Source organism: Lepisosteus oculatus, chromosome 24 (genome assembly GCF_040954835.1).
Source record: "Lepisosteus oculatus isolate fLepOcu1 chromosome 24, fLepOcu1.hap2, whole genome shotgun sequence".
NCBI classification, from domain to species: Eukaryota; Metazoa; Chordata; class Actinopteri; order Semionotiformes; family Lepisosteidae; genus Lepisosteus; species Lepisosteus oculatus.
This window is the reverse complement of record NC_090719.1, coordinates 8411094-8432192: the sequence shown is the minus strand read 5'-3', so window position 1 is coordinate 8432192 and position 21099 is coordinate 8411094. Positions and strand designations below refer to the sequence as shown.

The 21099-nt window shown below is 38.0% G+C and overlaps 1 protein-coding gene across 10 annotated transcripts in view; it reads left to right on the top strand.

Annotated features, from left to right (window-relative positions):
- The window catches only part of LOC102689900 (disabled homolog 2-interacting protein), a 365385-nt gene that overhangs the window by 328580 nt on the left and 15706 nt on the right, over positions 1-21099 (top strand). For 9 of the 10 annotated variants that reach the window (XM_015366893.2, XM_015366892.2, XM_069183582.1 and 6 more), the window contains 7 exons: positions 2969-3113; positions 9546-9690; positions 12735-12971; positions 14388-14589; positions 15737-15915; positions 17270-18137; positions 20810-20962. In XM_015366893.2, the coding sequence (XP_015222379.2) occupies positions 2969-3113; positions 9546-9690; positions 12735-12971; positions 14388-14589; positions 15737-15915; positions 17270-18137; positions 20810-20962 (1929 nt within the window). The remainder of the gene's footprint in view (positions 1-2968; positions 3114-9545; positions 9691-12734; positions 12972-14387; positions 14590-15736; positions 15916-17269; positions 18138-20809; positions 20963-21099) is intronic. The other variant, XM_015366894.2, reaches the window with a different exon arrangement.

The following is a 21099-nucleotide window of genomic DNA, read 5'->3' as shown; positions in this document are numbered from 1 at the left end:
TGATAAATAGATTAATTTAAATATTCACCCACCACTATTAACTTGCAGAAGATCTGCTTCTACTGCAGAAGATGTACTAGAAAGAAGGTGCACTCTTGAAAGCATATTTACATTTTTTACATTAACTCTCTAAAATGATATTGTTATAGAAAAATCCATTTTATCACTATCACCATTTTAACAATATTGATATTGACTGATAGTGCTGATGCATAGGTAGAAAAAAGAATTACAGAAGTAAATATATATATACAAATAAATGGTCCTATTTATATGAAACAGTTTCATACAAGAAATTAAATTGTGATTTTAGTGACTCATCATTCATGTCTTGATCTTTCATGACATGTTCAACAGGATGACATACTGTATCTGAGGAGATCTCGATAGCAGAGAGAAAAAGAACAAGAAAAGAAAGTTGTCTTTTAACGAAACAAAAAGGAAACAGTCATATAGGATCTATTTTTTTCTGTTTTTCCATTTTGTTACAAATGCTCAAAATTTCACAATACAGTACAGTATGTCAGGCATTTTATACAAGTTTTTGAGGCTACACTTCACGTACTACAGCACTTCCAGTACCAGGTAAAGGTCCATAAAAGGCATAATTAAGATATTACCAGGATAATATACTTTCTCTATTCTTATTAAACTTGAAGATATCAGTTTATGCTTAGCTGTTAAAATTAATTAAGATTATTAATATAAACAATATTTTGTTTTTGAGATTAAGATTAATTTACCATCTTGCATTCATTAGGCGGAATATAGTGATATCACAAAATAAAAAATTATAATAAAATGTGAATACAGGGGTATTGCTAAAAGAGGATTACAATAGACAGCTTTCTGAAACGGGTATTCCTAATGCTACAGTATATTACATCGGCAGAATCTAGTATAGTTAACAAACTTACTGTAACTGCTGTATATAACTAGTTAATAGTGTTTGTATACTGTATATACAGTAACAGCAATCTGCAGCATGTATGCCTTTCTGAAAATGGGGTCAACCTACCTTAATATGAAGGTGTCTTTGGTTGTAAGTCTCTTCAAACACTACTAACAGTTTAGATACTCCCTGGTACGATAAAGTTTATCCTTGCTGATTTATGGCAAATGCGCTGTGAGCACCCCACATATTACCGAGTTACAATATCTGGGTACCTGTAATTACTCCAGTACTAGTTTGTGAATCACTCGAGTTCCAGCCACAGAACATGGCCCTTACTAATTGAACCACCTCATTTTCTAGCAAGTCCTCAAAAGGCATACAGTACCACACAAAGTGTGGCAACATAGCTGCATTTCTTTCCTTAATTTAAACGCTGCTAATTTAAACATCTTATGGTTTCTAGGATTTGTCATGATGGTCTTACTCTGTAAAGCTATAGAGATGCTTAGAAAGAGGGAATAAAAAAAGAGATACTCTACTTGAGAATAGTTGTTTGAGTTGGAGTGACCCTAGAGGAAGAAAAAAAACTTGTTAAAATATTGCAAATTGGTTTTGTCCTGTATAAGGCTGTTTTTGCCCTTCGGAGTGGCTTGGTAGCTACATACCTTGCTTAACCTTACAGTAAACACATCTCTTTCTCTTGTCTCTGCTGAGATTTACTTTGATGATTCTTCTGCCCTGACGAGCATATACAGCCTTTTATACAGGTATTTATTTGCTGAAAGCCTGGGGATCATCTTGAAGTTAATAACCTTTACAATGCCCTCTTCTACAAAGTGAATCGCCCAATTAATTCTGGTGTAAAGACCTTGACTTGGAGTGCTGTGTTTTATCATAAAATGGAGTGTTGAAATACAGGCAACGGAATAAAAATATAGTGTGACCGAAACATTTAATGGTATTAAAAGGTTTTAAATCCTGGAAACATTAATTGACATGCAGCTCGGACTAGAAAAAGAAACATATGGGAAAGAACTTGGTCTAACATCCCCAATTAATCATAAACACATTTAATGTTGTACATAACATGCAAATTGGCAAGTACGTAATCCTACACATAAGCATTCAATTCAGGCACCATGGGGAGATGAAATAAAGCCCAGCAAATGTTTCAGATGAACACTATAACAACATCTGCTATTTGCGTTTTTTCTCCCATCAGTGAAGCATGCTTATCATTTTAAACACTTTCAAACTGTTCAACTTAATTATTATAGGCATTGATTTAACAATTGTAATGTTAAATAACTCTTAATTATTTTCAGTTGAATACCTGTCACGTGATTCTCCAAGAGTTTAGGAGGGTTTTCATGATACTCTGAAATCCGAGATGCACTTAAAGTTCGATATACAATATCGTTCTTAAATAATGATATTATTACATCTATTTGGCAGCTGTTTCATTCATAAGTAGGTGTTTTTGTTCCTAAAAACGTTCTTCAATTTTCTTTTCTCATTTCCCCTTCCAATATCATTCTTTGTAGCCATGGGAGCATATGGCTTCTGTGCTGAATTGTCTACTAAATAATAATAGCAAAGCACAAGAATGGCCTGCAAATCACTGCTATAATTTATTATATATAATTGTTACATATAATTATTCATATCTGCTTTTCTGCAGCAGTTTGTAATGTTGGTTTTCATGTATAAGTCTCAGGAAGGGAGCTATGCAGAGCTCAAAGGCTTTAAAAGGAATCAAGCCATTGTATTACAGGGCTGATCCTTGGTGAAATGGACACTTAATCCTTATTCACCCTGCTGTGATTCCTCACTGTTCAGAAAATAAGAATAAAGAGAACTGGATGTGACAAGCATTCCATAAGAGTGCAAAATACCTGCAGCGCAGTGCAATCCCAGGGAGAACATCTTCATTGTAAGGATCCTCTCAATATACTTAAAAATTAGTCTGTCATGTTTTTGTAGGCTATACAGTAATGTTTCTAATCTGATCACAATTTGAGAAGTAAGAAATCTGCCTTATCTCATCTTCCCTATTCCTTGTTTTTCTTTTAGGACTTCCTCACAGATCTTATGATGTCAGAAGTAGACCGCTGTGGTGAGAATGAACACCTCATATTCCGAGAGAACACCCTTGCCACCAAAGCAATTGAAGAGTATCTCAAGCTAGTGGGGCAAAAATATCTCCAGGATGCACTAGGTAAGTGAAGGAAGGCCACAAATTGACCAAGTAAAATCTATATCCTGGATAAAAAAACAGACCTATCTTTTGAAGCTGCTGTTGGAAAGGAGAAATGGCAATTGTATCTGGAAACGAGATAAAAAAGGGCACTCATTCTGGGATAACATCTTTTCTGTTGATAGAACTTATGATTTTCCCTCCCTGCCTTTGTACATGGTGACATTTAAAGATACCCCTGGAGGTTATGTGGTAGAAAAGCAATAAAGTTTATCTTTCCTCCGAGTGTCCTTAAGCATCCAAACAGTGCAGTGCCAGTGTGTCTTTCCCTTTGTAATTTGAATTTATTTTTAGGTTGCTCATTCCCATGAGAAGTGAGTCCTTGAGAGTATCACAGTACCCCTACCATTCCACTGAAAGTGCAGCTGTAGTGCACAGAGGACCTGCAATTCCATAAATGTCCCACTTACAAAATTCCAGAGCAATTCCAGTGTTGTCTTTTAGAACACAGTAGAAAGCTTGTGAACTTTTTATGCAACTTCCTTGTTTTTAGAATAACTGAGAGAATACAAATGTTGTTGTTTTTTTACTGTGCTTACTTTTTTACTAAAAAAAGTAAAAACCTCACTAATACTATACATGAAGCTACATATTTTTGTTTTGACAAATAATCTTTCAGTATGCAGTTAATTGATCAAACATTTTTCTTTCAGTCCTTCTTTTACAGGTGAACATTATTGTACCACCTGACAGCAATTCATTTTTAGATTTAATCTTCCATGTAAAAAATCGAAATTTTAAAGTTTAGGGCCATTTAAGACAGAAAATAGGAGACACTTCTTGTCACAAAGAATTGGAACCATCTCTCAAGTCATGCAGTTTAAACTTACTCCATGAAATCCTTTAAGAAATGGACAGATACAGTAGGAATATTTGATCTTTAAAGTAATAGCAAGTAAATGAGCAAGAAAGGTCAATTAGTCTTCTCATTTGTAACCTTTCTTATGTTTTCATGTTTATATGTAACAAACAGTAACTGTTATCAGACTTGGAAAAGGTAAACAGCAGTTCTTGTTAAAAGAAAATCTCCTCTTAATTCTGCGCTTTCATTTTAAAACATACGAATTGCACAGAATATAAACATTTGCTTTGAACTAGATTTGAGGTAAGTTTAGGCTGTTGCATGATGACCATACTGTAGATAGCAGTGACAACAGGAACTTTAATTTTGTGGATACATTGAGTTAATTGTTTCATTTCATGTGAATTATGTAACATAATTTCAGTGCACCCAAGCATTTGTCAGCACAAATTATACTGGTTTCTTAAATAGAGCTGATTATGTAATTTGTTCTTTGAAGTTAGCATCATACAAGAGAAAAACTCCATGAACCCCCACAGTTTTTCAGCTCTGTCTTCAGCTCTCTGTCCCTATATACATGTTTGCATGTACTGTATACAGTACATGTACAGTATACATGTATTGTACATCATTAAATAATCAATCACAACAACATAGATCATGAGACTTCTGCTTCATTAGTCTAAAATATTTCAGTTGCCTGAAATATTTTAATACATTGGTATACCATATTTATTGTATAAGGAAGCCATCATTAATATCAGTACCCACTCAGATCAGTTTATTAAGTGTAACATGGGTTGTAATTTCACAATCAATATAGTTTTGCATTCACAAAAACCAAAGCACCCACCTACAAGTATGTGGCATCATGCTGTATATCCTCAAGAAAGAGACATCTTCTCCAAAATCAGTCGTCACTTGAGCACTTACAGATTATGAAGAAAAGAGTGAGACAGCACTTCACAGAGCCAGTCTCACTGCAGGTGTTTAAGAGATCAAGCTGCATGTGATTACTTTCAGTTGATTACTTTTTTGGGTTAACGTCTATCATGAGTTTAAGTGGCTCAGTGAGGCCAGAAATTATCTTGGTTTCTATCTTGTAACGCGATCAACGCTTAAAAGACTCCCCCGGGTAATCATTTTTACTGCGGAGTTGACAGGTGAAATAAAAGTGTAAAGAGCTTTTCTTAAGGATAAAACTGAGTTCACACTGGGGACTTCTCCTGGTAAGGGAAGAAGACCTGCAATTCTGTGCTCCTCTAGATCCCTTTGACACATATCTGTACCTGCCTATTTCTATCTACTGTATAAAGTGTGTACCTACCCATAATAATTAATTTGCATTGCATAAACTTTAAAAAGAGCAACAAGTCACCTTTTGCTGCATGTGTAGTTGCATCAATTTATAATCCAAGCCTCTCATACATACCAATGAACTGGGAAGATGTAGTCTTTGTTGTGCCTCCCTGGGTCTGTCGCACAATTGGTATTCAGACGTTGTATCCAAGCACAACATCAAATCTTTCTGCGTGGAATGAATGATGTACAGTATTTCGCACTGGGTTCCCGGCCAGCCAGAACCTCTGAATCCCCCTTGCTCCAAGCTGACCCAGTAAGCAGTGAGCATCAGTTCAGCACACCAGCTGTGAGACTGAAGTGTACTTGGTGGTCCTGCCATCCACAGTGACCACTTATTCCTGGTGTGTGAAGGGGTGGCCAATGTCACTACAGAGAAATGTAAATAGATACATTAAAAAATCATTGAGGGATCACTCCTGCCAATTTATAAATCAGCTATCCTCGATGCTCCCCCAAACGTCCTCTGCTTATTCTTTGCTAGTGTTCTTGGCAGAATACTCCAGCTACTTACTGTAGCTCCCTGATTAGTCTCTCTGATACTCACAGCTCGGTGCTAGATTTGTGTGAACACCTTTTACACATTCTGGGTGTGTGAGTGAAGGGAGATTAAAGAGAGCCTGTAGAAGTTTAAATTCTGCATTTTGGGGGGATGAAAGACCTGCATACAGTATAAAAACAGATTAGGCTTCGAGATGAAGGATGGCCAGTTGAATCTTTAATGAAGAGATTGAATCGTGTGCAGGACTGGCGTCCCTTCCAGGGTGTACTCCACCTGGGAACCTTTGCTTGCTTAGATTGGCTCTGGCTCCCCTGCAACCCTAAATAGGATAAAAGCGGTTAGAAAATGGATGGACGGGTGAATCTTTTCCAAGCATTTTTTTTGTTTTGTTTTACAAATGTATTGGACAAACAAAAATATTCTTTCTCTTGAATCGTTTCCACATGAATTCCTTTCAACATTCTTCCATAGTCCTTCCTAGAATGGGGCGCCTACAAAGAGGCTTGTTTTATAAGGCATCACCAGCCAAGATTCGGTTCATACTCATAAAACGGTATTTTTAGTGTATAAAGTTCAATCCATATTCAAATTTAGACACTATTACCTAATTTTCTTCTTGTATCCAATTCATTCCTTGGAAAGTGTATTTTTCACTCACTGTCAGTACATGCATATTTTTGTGCAAAACCAAGTTTCGAAGACATTAGATTACAGAACTGTAGTTTTATACATTAAAGTAAAAAATATATATTGTATACCTTTCTTTAAAAAAATCTGCTCTTGATACCATACAGTGCATTCTTTACAAGAGCACACTAAGCTCCAAATTATGTTCAATGTCCAGTTATTGAACATTATACTACCTATAAGAGAGGTATGTTCACATCTTTCCTGACATGTTGTATCTTAAGCACAGGCATTGAATAAAAGATTTATTTAGTTGTTTCATGGGATTATGTTTCCTAAAGAACCTTCACTGCATTTGTTTAAGTGTTGAATGTTTGAATCTTTGAAATAAGCGATTTTTAAAATTAAATTGGAGAAATAAATCCTTTTAAAGTTTTGCATGGCTTGGTGCCAGAGTTTCACATTGACCTGGTTCAGAGAAACACTGCGAGCAGAATTTACATGCTCCAAAAGATGCTAGTCTCCTGCGTGTTCTTTTCTAACTCTCTAATCCTAGGTGGGTCATCATTGAATTGTTTCATGGTGTAGTGGAAGCATTAAAAAAATCTTGGCCACTCAGGCTGTTGCTTCAACCCTAATCCTTCGTAAAGTTTTTGCAGATTTTCTTTATTTTAATGTTTAATTGTAAGAATTTTTCTTTTCGCCGTTGAAACTGTTTATGCTCAGTATACCTGCCTAGCTGAGTAACTTCATGCTAGGCAGGTGTACTGGGACAGATAAGGCATTAAATCAGAAACAGAAATTGGGGTCCTGCATAAACCAAGATGATGGGCTAGCCTGCAAATTCCTAAACTTCTCAAAAGCTGCTCCTTATGAACTGCTGCACCAATTAAATTGAAAATTGGCAGATTGCATTAACGACCAAGGCATTTTGAAATTTGCACCTAAAACATTTTGCTGCTATGATGGTTTTTATAATGGCACCTGCTGCTGAAATGTTCTTAGAAACACAGCCCACTACACAAACTTCTACTGCTTAAAATATGTGTATACAATTAACTTAAATTTATAGGTACAATTCTATTACGCAAGGATGAAATACATGAAAATTGGGTTCCTGCATAGGTTATCTGACTGCAATTTCTTCATTATGCTGCCAGTCATAAGCAGGGTCTCCTGTTTACAGTGCGTTTTGGCCAAATAATTTCAAACTTGGTAAGTTAATTTTAGTGTCAAGGCAAATATGCCAAAATGGAATTCCCGCCTAAACCACCCACCTGTCTGTCTTTGCTAAATCTTGTAAATTTTACTACTGATTGATTTCATCATACCAAGAGCTGCTTCTTAATTTCTCCTCATAGGCTCCCAGAGTTATTTTCTACACCTAACACATCATCACCTACAGTACTTAGTAAAATATGACCTGTACCGCTAACTGTTCTTCAAATGTCATTTTCACTAATGATCTCAAAACTCAATAGTGATATTTCTAGTTTTCCCTTAGTTTACTTAGCGTTCACTCATATTGTTAAAGCTGTGGTAGGGAGTTGCTTAGAAGCCTTAAACTCATTTTAGGATTCTGAATTTGAACAAAATGTGGGGCACTAGGAGAAACATATTTTGGTGGTTCTATGAATACTCTAAGCAGCCTGTCATTTTCAAAGTTACAGATGTTAATTTAATTTCTTTCTTCTTATGGGAATCCATGGAAAGGTAAATTAATTTAATAGATATTGTGTGTGATTAATTTTGCATGTCTTGCTTTTGACACTCTGAGGAATAAATCTATCACAATGAAAAAAACATTCACTTGAAAGATACAAAGCCATTTGTTTTTAATAGATGCAGTAAGTGCATTCTATAATGTTGTATTTTCTGAATGATGGGAGGAATATACTGTATATTATTGTTTGGCAATTTTTAACATGCCAGATATTTAAGTCTATGCAGAAGTATTCTGTTTTAATAAAAGATCTGTCTTAAACTGTACTTAAATTTTATTGTCCGGTTTTATTTTGAGCTGTTTTTAAGAAACTACAGTATACCAGTATACAGTATGTTTCTGTAGAGCCACAGGATTTCTAACCTTAATTGAGGTGATTCTCTATATTTGACTGTAACTTTGCAAGAGGACTTTGCATGAAAATACTAAATCCAAAGAATTTTAAGTAAACACATTTCTTTCACTTTGTTGAAAACTTGCTTTCATTTATTTTCAGTTGTTTTTTTTCCTTTATTGCAAAATCAGTTTGACTAACATGCTAGTTTAATCAAAGGTTAATCAAAGTGAATCATTTTCATTATTTCAGTTTTCATTTTTATTAGCTTCAGTTTTCAACTGATAGAAATCCTAAGGCCATAAAAGGAAAATATATTTTTGTTATGCTGTGAAAAAATGTTTTGTAAATACTGTATAAAACATATTACATCAGAGTTTGAAATCCATGACTGTATGAACTCTCTTCTTAGTTGCTTGAATCGTTTGCCATTATTGCACTATCTGAGTCATGTCTTGGCCACTATTTCTATATCCACACCAAAAGAAAATCAAACTTTGACTAAGAGTGCTCTTGATAGACTTGATGCTGTTCATAACCATTTCTTGAACACGGAGGGCAGCACTGTATGTGTTATTATTGTAATTTCATGAGGCCCACTTAAAGTTTTTTAAACATTTTATTAAAAGTGAAATATTGGTTACGTTTGTTGTGTATTTAAAAATAGAATTCATTGTTTATTACTACGCACCTCTGAAAAAGGAGCTAAAACATCTACTTATGTGGTGTATTCCACCTTATATTTGAATAACTTGAAAAACACAGAACATGCTGCTCCCTCCCAGCACATTTCTCTACGATTGCCCAAGCAATTAAGGAGATTTTTGTTTTTCTTGTTCTTTACATTATTAGGATAATGCAGGAAGCAATGGAGTGTTTTTTTTTCTCTTGTTTGAATTTATAATGCGTGTATATATAGTTTGCGTTGGGAGGCATGCTGAAAGGGGTTCATTAATGATTCAAAGATGATTCATTAACCAGGAACTTGCAATGAAATCACTTTGTTTTTACACCGTTAAAGGATCAAACCCTTCTTTCTCTTCTAGGTGAATTCATCAAGGCCCTATACGAGTCAGATGAGAACTGTGAGGTGGACCCCAGTAAAAGCTCAGCTGGAGATCTCCCAGAGCATCAGAGTAACCTGAAAATGTGCTGTGAACTGGCCTTCTGCAAGATTATCAACTCCTATTGGTAAAAAACTGCCATTTTCAATAGTTAGCCACATTTTGTGAACTAAAACCAAACTATATGCTATTTGATTTGGACATTGTCAGCCATGATAACACATAAAACATATTTAATTCAAGTAGCATTGTGTCAGCATGCATAGGCTGCAAAGGAACAAGTAAAGAGTTTATTCCATGCTGAAAAGAGAAGAAAAGAAACAACATTTCGTCTGTGGAGCCCTTTTCCGTACCCAAAGCAGCCTCCACAGCCGAAATGTTGTTTTTTTTCTTCTCTTTTCAGCATGGAGCAAACCTTTACTTGTTCCTATAAAATATTGATACACACAGCATCCAGCTGATTACCTATCTTTCTCCTAGGTCTGTCTACCAAGTTCAAGTATCCACCTTGATCCTCGTGTGAATTGTTTACTGTTGATTTAGAGTCAGCAAAACAAACCTTCAAGACTAATAACCTGTTCCTGAAAATTAAGATTAGAAAGACCTTGTTCAGGACTTTTAGTTTTAGTTGCTGTAGTTGCCCTTATTCTGGGCCTGCCAGGTCCAGGCAGGAGATGGACCAGTGCAATCAGACACTGCAAGCCCATAACAGCTCCCACTGCTTCCATTTACACTGTCAAAGTCAGGAAGTGAGCCAAAGAAACTGTCCATCTACAGACACACTGGGTGCGATCAGCACCCGGTCCACTGTGCACTATCCCTTGAGGATTTCCACACCAGCAGCGAATGTCACTACCCAGATTCCAGCCAAAATTCAATCGGTGATATTTGGAATGCAACCTACACGCTGAGATGAGTTCTTCTTCAATAAAATATGCAATATTAAAAAGATGAATTTCCGAGCAATGACATGTTACAGTATAAAAATATAAATTACACTAGATAACCTGATATACTGTAGCAATTGCTTGATATGTATAGTACAATAGGTACTGTAGCATGTACTGAAGTGTTGTAATACTGGCCTGTTAACTGTTAAAAAATTTTTTAAATTAAATTCAAATAATGATGTCCTTTCTAGAGTTATAGATTTTTTTTTAATTAGTAGCTTCTTAGTCTGTTATTAGTAGTAAACTAGTAGCATATTTTTCAGTGGACTAAACAGGCTTGGTTGACAACACTAAACGAGAAACAGCAGTTGATCCAATTAAGCCACTACCTCTATTTTTCTATTAGTTACGGATTAAAGGAAAGGGAAGCACTGAAATTGTTATTGGGGTTCGTCTCACCTGAGCAAATAATTCAGCATTTGCTGAGGAATGTCATTAAGATTAATTTCATTTGACTGACAGCAAGGGCCGGCTGCACTTTGAAATATGCACAGGAAACATTTGGAACATGAAAACCAAGCTTCTCATGAGATTCACTCTGAAGTGAGATATGTGGCCCCATTAGTGGATGTACACTTCCCAGCATACAGTTTCAGACTATTAGGCATAAGAGAGGAGGAAATATAAAAGCCTTTAGGAATTTAATCTATCAACAGTAAAATGCTTTGCCCTTTTTATCTTAAAAGCCAGTCTTGATTCTAAAATTGCCCAGGCATTTCTTTTAATGGTACTTGGGTCCAGGCAAAATAGATACTGGCTGAAAATGAAGATTTCGAGTCTTGCCCTGTGTTCAGGTATCTTACAGCTTTTTTTTTTTGTTGCAAGACTCCACATACACAGTAGTGGATTTGCTGATCACCGCCCTTTCAGTTCTACTCAAAGGCTACAATGATTGAATTCACCGATATACACAAAATCCACATACGCTTTGGAACTGGTGAATGTACAGTACTCTCTGGTTTGTTACAAAGCAAGTCCAAGGTCTTGGAAATGAAGAAGGGGTTATGGCCTACTCACAGATCTGCAGCACTAAGGTGTTTTGTAGGTTTGATCACCGCTACTGCTACTACTTTGTAGATATTCCATTTCAGTCTTTGGAGAAGTATGGAGGTCTGAGGTTTTTCCAGTTTCAAGTATGAAATCTAAACCTTTTCTTAATTCACATTCACAGTCGTGAGACATTACTGTCATCCATCCATTTTGTAACCGTTTTGTAGTTTATCCCAGCAAGCAACCAGCACAAGGCAGAGTTCACCCTGGATGGGACACCAGTCCATTGCAGGGACATACAGACACAGACACTCACACCAGGGCCAGTTTTCCCAGAAGCCAATTAACCTACCAGCATGTCTTTGGACTTTGGGAGGAAAACAGAACTCCCAGAAGACATCTACACAAACATAGAGAACATACAAACTCCACACAGATAACTGCCCAGGTCTGGCAATTGAACCCAGGGCCCCAGCATTGAGGCAATGATGCTAACCACTGCGCGACCATGCCACCTTTCATTATGGTCAAACCCTACTAAATGTGGGTGTTTGTCAGGAATCCCTCAGTGGGATAGCCATAGCTGTACATACAAAGTTTATCTGAATTAATTTGACTAAAGGAGTCAAATAAAGAAAATTCCGAACTTCAAATTATTAGATGATCTTATTTGTCTATACCTTCCCAAGCCTGTGAGAACAGAGACATCTGCAATATGAGTCAGGTATTTTAAAACACTGGCATTAATGTACAGTGGTGCACCGTTGGGTCCTCAGTTTGATTTCCCTGTATCTGCACAAGGTTTTCTCCAAGTGCTCCAGCTTTCTACCACAGCCCAAAGACATACTTCCCAGGTTGTTGGGCGTCTCTGAATTGTCCCTTGTTTGCTTGCGTGAGTGAACACATGTGCTCGGTGCCCTGCAGCAGACTGGTGTTTTGTTCAGGATGTGGTTCCGCCTTACGTCCTGTGCCTGCTAGGCTGACCTGCAGCTCACCGCAACTCTTTTGAGGATGAAGCAGTATTTGGAAATGGGTGGTATAAATTGTTGTATCCTGGGGCAGCTGCAAACAGATGACTTCCTGTCTCTGTTCCAAACAGTGTTCCATGTGAAATTCTGTGGAACACTAGAGACTCCTTCATTTTACATTCCTAGTATGCAGAGAGGAAAAAAAACACCAAAGGTGGAAGAAAAAGTTGGGGTTTTTTTTACCACTGTTTTGTCCTCTGCAGCGTGTTTCCTCGTGAGCTGAAGGAAGTGTTTGCTTCATGGCGCCAGGAATGCAGTAACCGGGGGCGACCTGATATCAGTGAGAGGCTCATCAGCGCTTCATTATTCCTGCGGTTCCTGTGCCCTGCCATCATGTCGCCCTCCCTCTTCAACTTGCTCCAGGAGTACCCCGACGACCGCACGGCCCGCACTTTGACCCTCATCGCGAAGGTCACCCAGAATCTGGCCAACTTTGCCAAGTGAGTGCTGAACCAGGGCTGCGACCTTTCACCTAATGCTGTGTACTTAGGAACAGCAAAACACAAAACTAATAATGAAGATTTCTTTGATCTATTTTTCACAGGTTACCCACCCTAACATCAGGGAATAAAGGACCCTGTATTGTTTTTTGGTCTTTAATTAATTTTGAAAAGCAGTTCTAACCAAAGTGTTTGAAACTTAGTGTTAGGTTACATCAAAGTGTGAATGCCCAATAGATTTTATATTACATGGTTTTATGTAGATGGACAATACTAAAAAAGGAAAGGCTATAGTGTTATATATATAATATAGTTTAATATAACTATAGTCTGAAGTATTAGTTTTATTGAGTTTTGTATAGACACCCCCTTGTGCAAAGGTGGTTGTATTAACCCTGGGCTAAATGTATATGTTAAATATCTTTCACTTGCCCTGGATTCACACCTCCTATAGTTTGGTATCAGATTAGTCAGATTAGCAACACTGTGCTTAACACTTGCTGAAAGGTTCTCTTGCAGTTCAGAAAATATTACTTTGTTGTCCCATTCCATTCTGTCCAAGTGTTTCAAGTCTGCCTCTTATTAACTAGGCGTATCTCTGATGAAAAATCTCTTGTCTGCAAAGGCCCAGAAGCTTTCAGCCTTGGCTAATAAAGGTCTCAGTAGAAAAGATGTTCATGTACTATAGAAGAAACATTAAGTATGAATATAGCTTTGATACAATTTTGAATGATGCTGCTGCCAGCTTCAGTGAATTGATTTGCTCTTTTAGCTTTTGATTAGTCATTACCAAGGTGCCTTTTTAAATATGGTAGAGAAAATGTAATACCCTTTGTCCGTTTTTTACACATCTTACCAAATTACACTGGCCAGAATTGGGACAGTAAACAATACTGCTGATACAAAATGAATCCAGCAAAATGCCTTCTGCCTCAGACTATATTGCAGCACCCCTATTCCTACAATGATCATGGCATCATGCATACCCAAAAAACGTCAATGTAATAGCATCCAGATACTTTCCCAGGCTTAAAGAAATGTCCTGCCGGTACCGACAGGCTAAAAAAATTGAATCTATTTCGTCTTAAACAGCAAAGACTATAAGCCAATTTCTTTCTCATATTCAAAATCCTCTAAAGGGTTGACAAAATCATTTCAGTGTACTTCACAGATCATCGCTGAAACACAAACCGGAGGAACAGAAGTTTAAGGAAAGTGTATTTAAGGCCTAGAACAAGAGGCAGTTCATTATGTGATGTTTTTTGGGGGTCTGAAATAAGACACCCAGTCACATTGTTGAAACTGATAATCTAGCTTTTGACCCAGTTTGTAGCCATATTCTTATGTTTTTATAAATAGTATGGTTAAACCCAGTCTTTTGCAAAAAAAAAACAGCCTGCTGTCTGCATTGCCTAGGTTTGGCAGCAAGGAAGAGTACATGTCCTTTATGAACCAGTTCCTGGAGCACGAGTGGACCAACATGCAGAGATTCCTGCTGGAGATCTCTAACCCTGAGACCATCTCCAACACGGCTGGCTTTGAGGGCTACATCGACCTGGGGAGAGAGCTCTCCACACTGCACTCCCTGCTGTCAGAGGTCGTCTCGCAGCTTGAGCAGGTAATTCGGAGCCCCAGACAGCAACAGCTGCAGGCAGACAGTTATTCCGTTCATTTCTTGGTGATTGGATTTCTATCAAATACGTGAATGTTAAAACACAAACAGATGCAATCTGGTGACGGTTTTAAGTGACCAAAACAAAAACGTATTAAGATGTTGCTTCAGCTTGTAGCACATTGGATTGGGATTGCTTATTATTGTGGTGTAATAAAAATAATCTTTAGATACATCTGGCGGATCTGTAATTTAAAATTCTGACTTCAAGATTTCAGATGCATTATAATAGACAGGTTTTGATATTGATATACAGTATACTGTAGTGCCTGATGCGGCAGAAAAATCTAAAGAAATTAGAGCTCATTTAATATAATGAAAATGTCATTTTCTGGTATTCTGTATGTATTTTGAGGAATATACGATAACGCATACAGTACATCATTCTACAAAAGTAATAGAGAAACTGCATTGCATAATAAAGGTGTACAGCGTTTTGTTTTCTGAAGCTGAAGAATGTAAGTCATTTTGGGTTTGAATGGTGAGTTTCTTCCTGTTCTGGAATAATGAAAGACAAGCCGGAGTTAAAGGCTAATGCACTGTCTTGATTAGATTTTTTTTTTACTTTAATGGACTTGAAATCTATTCTCACCATTATGTTATCTAAGCTGATTAAAAAAAACCTTTGAAGTGTGATGGTTTTTCAGAAGAAAAAAGAGATAGTAGTGTACTCTCACACAGTGAAAGTTTAAAAAACAAATGAGAACTTTTGAGAATATATGAGAAATATTGCAGACTCTTTCAATGTGCTCTTTCAAAGCAGATGTGCAGGGTAATATTTTATTTGTCCAATATTGTTTTATTCTTACAATAAGAGTGCTTATGTAAAGAGATGGAAAAAACAGACCTTCATTGATTAACTTTAGCTGGTTTGGTGGTTTAATTTTCTTGAAAGAATGAATCAAAGGTATTGCTTTTTATTTGCATTTCTTTTTAAAATCACATTTGTTTTCCTAGGTAACGAGGAGTATGTACATAAAGCAGTGTTCATTTATTATTCTACTACATCAGGGTCATCAATTACCTGGCGGCTGTTATTTTCCAGACAGGGGAAAAAGAGAGTAAAACAGGCTTTCCTCTTCTCCTCCTGCAGGGTACTGCTTCGAAGCTGGGACCTCTGCCACGTGTCCTGAGAGATGTGAACACAGCACTTACTAACCCGTCGAGCGTGCAGGTCTCCGTCACCTCTGAGCGGGTGGCCTCTCCTCCCAGCGCTGGCTGTAGCATCTCCACAGGCCTGCAGAAGATGGTCATTGAGAATGATCTATCAGGGTAAGGAGAACTGGATCGAAGCAGGCGTGTTCTTTCCAGTCTGCTGGGGAAAATGTGGACATGCTGACAATTCTGTAAATGAAGTACTGTTTCCTGCTGATGAGTCAGAGGTGACTTTACAGCCTTTTTTTCTGAATATGCTGTTTCTCTTGTTTAGCTGATAAAACATTTTTATGTCACAATGTAAAATCTTGTTTTGATATCTCAGTAGCTGATGATAAAGATCACTAAATTATATATTGGCGAACACATTTGGCCATGCTCCTTGGACCACACCTACACCATCTACCTCATTATGATTTCTTATTTATTGCACATCTACAGTCATTGTTTACATGTCTGCATTGTTTACATTCGAACTGTTCACTTGTTTATTTGTACTGTACATTGTCTACTGTTTGTCTTGTAATATCTTGATGCACTGTCTGCACTTTGTGTTTTTACACTTTTTAACAATCAAGAGACTTTCTGTAAGTAAGAATTCCATTGTACCAGTACATGTACTGGTTACATATGGCAATAAAGTTCAAATTCATATATTTTTTAAATTAATTATGTGTTTTAATTTAGAAATTTAGGATTTTTGTATTTTGTTCCCTGTCCACTGTATTCAAAGGGCTTTCTGTGCTTACTGCATAACAATATGCAACATTTCATAAAAGTGAGGTGCTGTAAAACTGGTTTCTATCAATTTAAAACACATAGTGTGTACCAAAAGTTCCCAAAGTTTAAAGTTGGAGCCAGTTTGCCTTTTACAGATTTCCATTCTTCATGTATTTTATCAATTAATGGTTTCCTGTTTTATTGTAAATCCTTTGAGAAAATGGTTTAGGTCATTGTTTTCTGAGATCAATACATATACTGGAATTAAGTACTATAGTGATGTCTTCTTTGACAATGATGTCCACTACCTGCCAGCACGGCATTGAGATTTATGTTACAAACTTAAAATACTGTCTGTGGCTCCTTTAGTGACCATGCAAAGCCAACCAGACTGAGAAAGGTTTAAGACAACTGTGATTCTGAGCTCAATGACAGAACTCTGCGTTCCTTCACAGTCAAGCCAGTGATTAGTGTTCTTGTGAGGAAAAGGTGTTTGTTTTTTTAAACTATTTTTCTTACTCTCGTCATAGTAAGTCATAAGGGAACCCTTTGTTTAGTACTTTTTCTTTACTATCCCAAAACAAAAAGGATCCCTGAAACTGTTAATAAATTGATGTTTGCTCAAATAAAACCCCAGAAGTAAAAAATAAGTTTGATTTTAGTAAATGGTAGTTGAAGAATGCATTTTTTGAAAATGTCTGTGTCGTTTCTCACCATGTGCCCTGGCTTTCTTGTGAATTTTGTTTTTTAGCCTGGTTGATTTCACACGGCTTCCATCACCCACCCCCGAGAACAAGGATCTCTTTTTCGTCACCAGAAACTCGGGCGTGCAGCCCTCCCCAGCTCGGAGCTCCAGCTACTCCGAAGCAAACGAGCCTGAACTGCAAATGCCCAACGGCAGCAAGAGCCTGTCCATGGTGGACCTGCAAGACAATCGCAGCTTGGAGAGTGGGCCCAACGCCGCGGGCGTTGGAGACTCCCTGAATGACAGTCAGTCGTCTATCGGACAGCTGACAGGCGGGGTGTGGTCTGCACGGACGCCGCAAGGAAACGCCAACATCGGGCCGACGATGAGGAGGGCTGGCCAGACCCCCACGACACCCAATTCCGAAAACCTGCCGGGGCGACCGCAGCTGCTGGCCCCGTTATCGTTCCAGAACCCCGTGTACCAGATGGCGGCGGGCCTGCCCGTTTCCCCCCGCGGGGTTGGCGACTCGGGCTCCGAGTGTCACAGCTCCATCAGTTCCCAGAGCAACAACGAGGACGGCGTGGCCAACAAGGTGGGCTTCTTGAACCAGGCCAACAGCGAGGACTTTGCGCGGCGCTCGGGGGAGTTCACAAGGAGGCAGCTCTCCTTGACGGAGAGTCAGCACCAACCCACCGTTCCCCGGCAGAACAGCGCTGGCCCCCAGCGCCGGATAGACCAACCGCCCCCTCCAGTCACCAGGGGGCGCACCCCTCCCAACCTCTTAAACACGGCACCCTACCCCAGGCCCTCCAGCGGCAGTATGATGTCATCCTCTCCTGACTGGCCCGGCAGTGGTGCGAGATTAAGGCAGCAGTCATCTTCCTCCAAAGGAGACAGTCCAGAGACAAAGCAGCGCGCCATGCACAAGCAGGTGAGCTAGACCGGTCTGACCAGAATAATAAAAATTGAAATTGTGTTTCTTTTAAATCCCTTAAAAGTTTTTAAAAAAAATTCAGTCAGTGTTTATTAATACAGGTTAATACCTGGATACTCTACCTATCTTCTAAGAAAGTCAGTAGGGAAAACGTCCTTGGAACGGATTCATTTAGTGTTGAGAGACGTGGACAAGCCTATTTTTACTATGGAACATATAATCACAGTTGTCTTTTACATTCAAACACTAAAAGCTTTACAACAAATAGGAAAAGTCCAGTCTCAGAGCTGCACACCAACAGGACACCACAGGATATTAGGTAGAGGATGAAGCATGTTCTTCTGCTCAGATTGGGAGGCTGGGAATGAAGTGCACAAACACAATTAATTTTCTGCATCATTGTTCCTTCCAGAGTAGTGATTAAATGCCCAAACTCATTGTTTACACTATTTTGCTGAACTCTTCTTGAATGAATCTTCATTAAATGCCCGTCAAGTATAACCCATCTCAGCAGATAGCAGTCCTGCCTCCTGGAAAAGAGCAGAACAGCTCTCTTTTGATCTGTATGGCAGAAGAAACTCAATATTCCAAGAATATTCCTCCTCATTCACATTTCCTTCTTTCATTTTGTTTTTACTTGTTGATACCAACATTTGAGAATTTAAGAGCTGCATGTGCACACTGAATTGATTGTGCTATTCTTACACTTACCACTTTAAGGTTATGAGTAAGTTATGCATATTATGTAAAATGCAGAATTCAGAACTCAAACGTTGAATAGCAGTTCATGCAATTCATTGCTAGTGCCAGAGTCCTGCCCTGCCTTTGCAGAAGTTCTCATAAACAGTGTCAATATTATAAATCCCCCTACACAGAGTCCTGCCACCCAAGGTATAGAGATATGTTATGTAATAAGAACTGAGTCAGATCCTTGAAATAGCTATACTAGAAGGAACTGAGCCCACATTATTTCATTCTGTGACATGTTGCAGATGTGAATGATTTGGTCACTAACTGTGTAGTATGCCAGGCATTTGTGGGTCATCCAACTGAGTCAGTCAATCAGTTATTGATGAGAGAGGGGTAGGGTCATAATGAGTGCTCCAATCTTTAAAGCTTTCCATGTTTTATTGATAGAGTCCTACACCATTAATAGCAGAGATCTGTCAGCAGCCCTGCTTGAGTCTTTGTAATTATATGGATCAGTCATTACTATCAATCTGTGTTTTCTGGTGAAGGTCACTAGAAGAGCTCCTTTACAATCAGAGTGATTTGTCTTTCATACAGGATTGATTAATAGAACCCCAGCCCCAGTGTGTGGTAGCACTTGGTGCACACACACACATAGCACAGACTCAGTCATCCTAAAAACACAAAATTAGTAGAGCCACGTGCATTTTCAGAAGTAAATGTAAAATCAGAAGCAAGTGTTTTAAATGTTGTATTAAAGATTGTATTATTATTATTATTGTTTTTATCATTATTATTAGGCTTTAGTCTTTAATTAAGAGTCTCTGGATTCGTGTCTCCTTTATCTTGTCTACAGTTCCATCAGACTGACTGTACAGTATCTATTTTGAAATTTGAAATGTCATTTTTCAGTTCTTATGCTTGTCAATCAGGTATATTGCATTTTATTTTATATATAATACTGGTATAATGGTGTTCTTCTCAAACTAAAAAAATGATGCAATAACTTCTTAATTTTTTGCCTGCAAAACCACAATAGACCTCAGTTCCCCCTTTGAACTTTTCATCCCGGAATGATGTTTAACTTAGGGGGTTTAACTTAAGTCCCTCATTCCATCAGAGCGTATTTTTCTCTTCGGTTTACAGCACGTATAAAAAAGGCACAGCATTTATCAAACTGAAAGTAGTACCAGAAATAATGATATTAAACCTCTAAATTAAGATTATAAATCACAACGAATTACACTTGAGAACATCTGTACACAGTAATGTGGCCTGGCACAGCTTTATTTAGGAAGCCCGACTTTATTAGTTGCATTAAATTTGACACAGTCATAATTTCTAATTGTTGAAAAATGTTTTCATCCCCATTGTGCTGCCATTCACATGTTCACAAATTGTATTCCGGGTCCCCAGCTGATTTTAGAAACCCATGCTTGTCGTGGTTCGGCAAATCATTCTCCTAACTGTATTGTTTTGCTGAAAAGCAGGATGATAATTTGATTAACAGATGAAGGAAACTCTCATGAAAAGCACATTTGATTTGGAAAGCAGCGTGCAAATGATTCCGTTTATTGTAGATGTCTTTTTTAATACAAAAAGATCACCCCCTTTTTCCTCAGAAGCAGCATACGGAGTCTCACTAAAATGCTATTTCTATTCTGTTAATTTACAAACAATTATTAGCTCTTACAAAGCAAACAAAGAACTTTCCTTTTTGACTCTCTTACCACATTAAAATTTTATCTGATCCCGAAACCGAGTGATTTTTTTTTTCTCGGTAAGCTATGGTAAAACACACTCGACTATCACTATCACTGAAGTCATAGCATTCCGTGTTCCTGTTTCCACACCCTCACAGCTCTAACGCAGACAGCATTACCATTGCAGCTTTGATTTTGTTTTATTTTTTGGGGTTTTTGCTTTGCTGATTTTTTTTTTCCCCCGACCTCATGTGTTTGTTGTGTTGATCTCACTAGGCCCCCTCCCCTGTGAACCCCAATGCGTTGGACCGCACTGCAGCCTGGCTTTTGAATATGAATGTGCAGTATATAGAACACGAAGGAATTGACCCAGATTCCAAACACAGGGAGGAGCTCAGAAACAAAGAGGAACTCACTCAGACTGAAAAGGTAATGGCACAGAACCCCCAAACATGCACCTGCCTCAGGGAGCACAAGTCAAGCACTGAGCAGAATATTATACTGTCTGACCAAAAATAATCGGGCGCATTAAGCAAGGGAATTGTATGATACTTTATATAGACGGA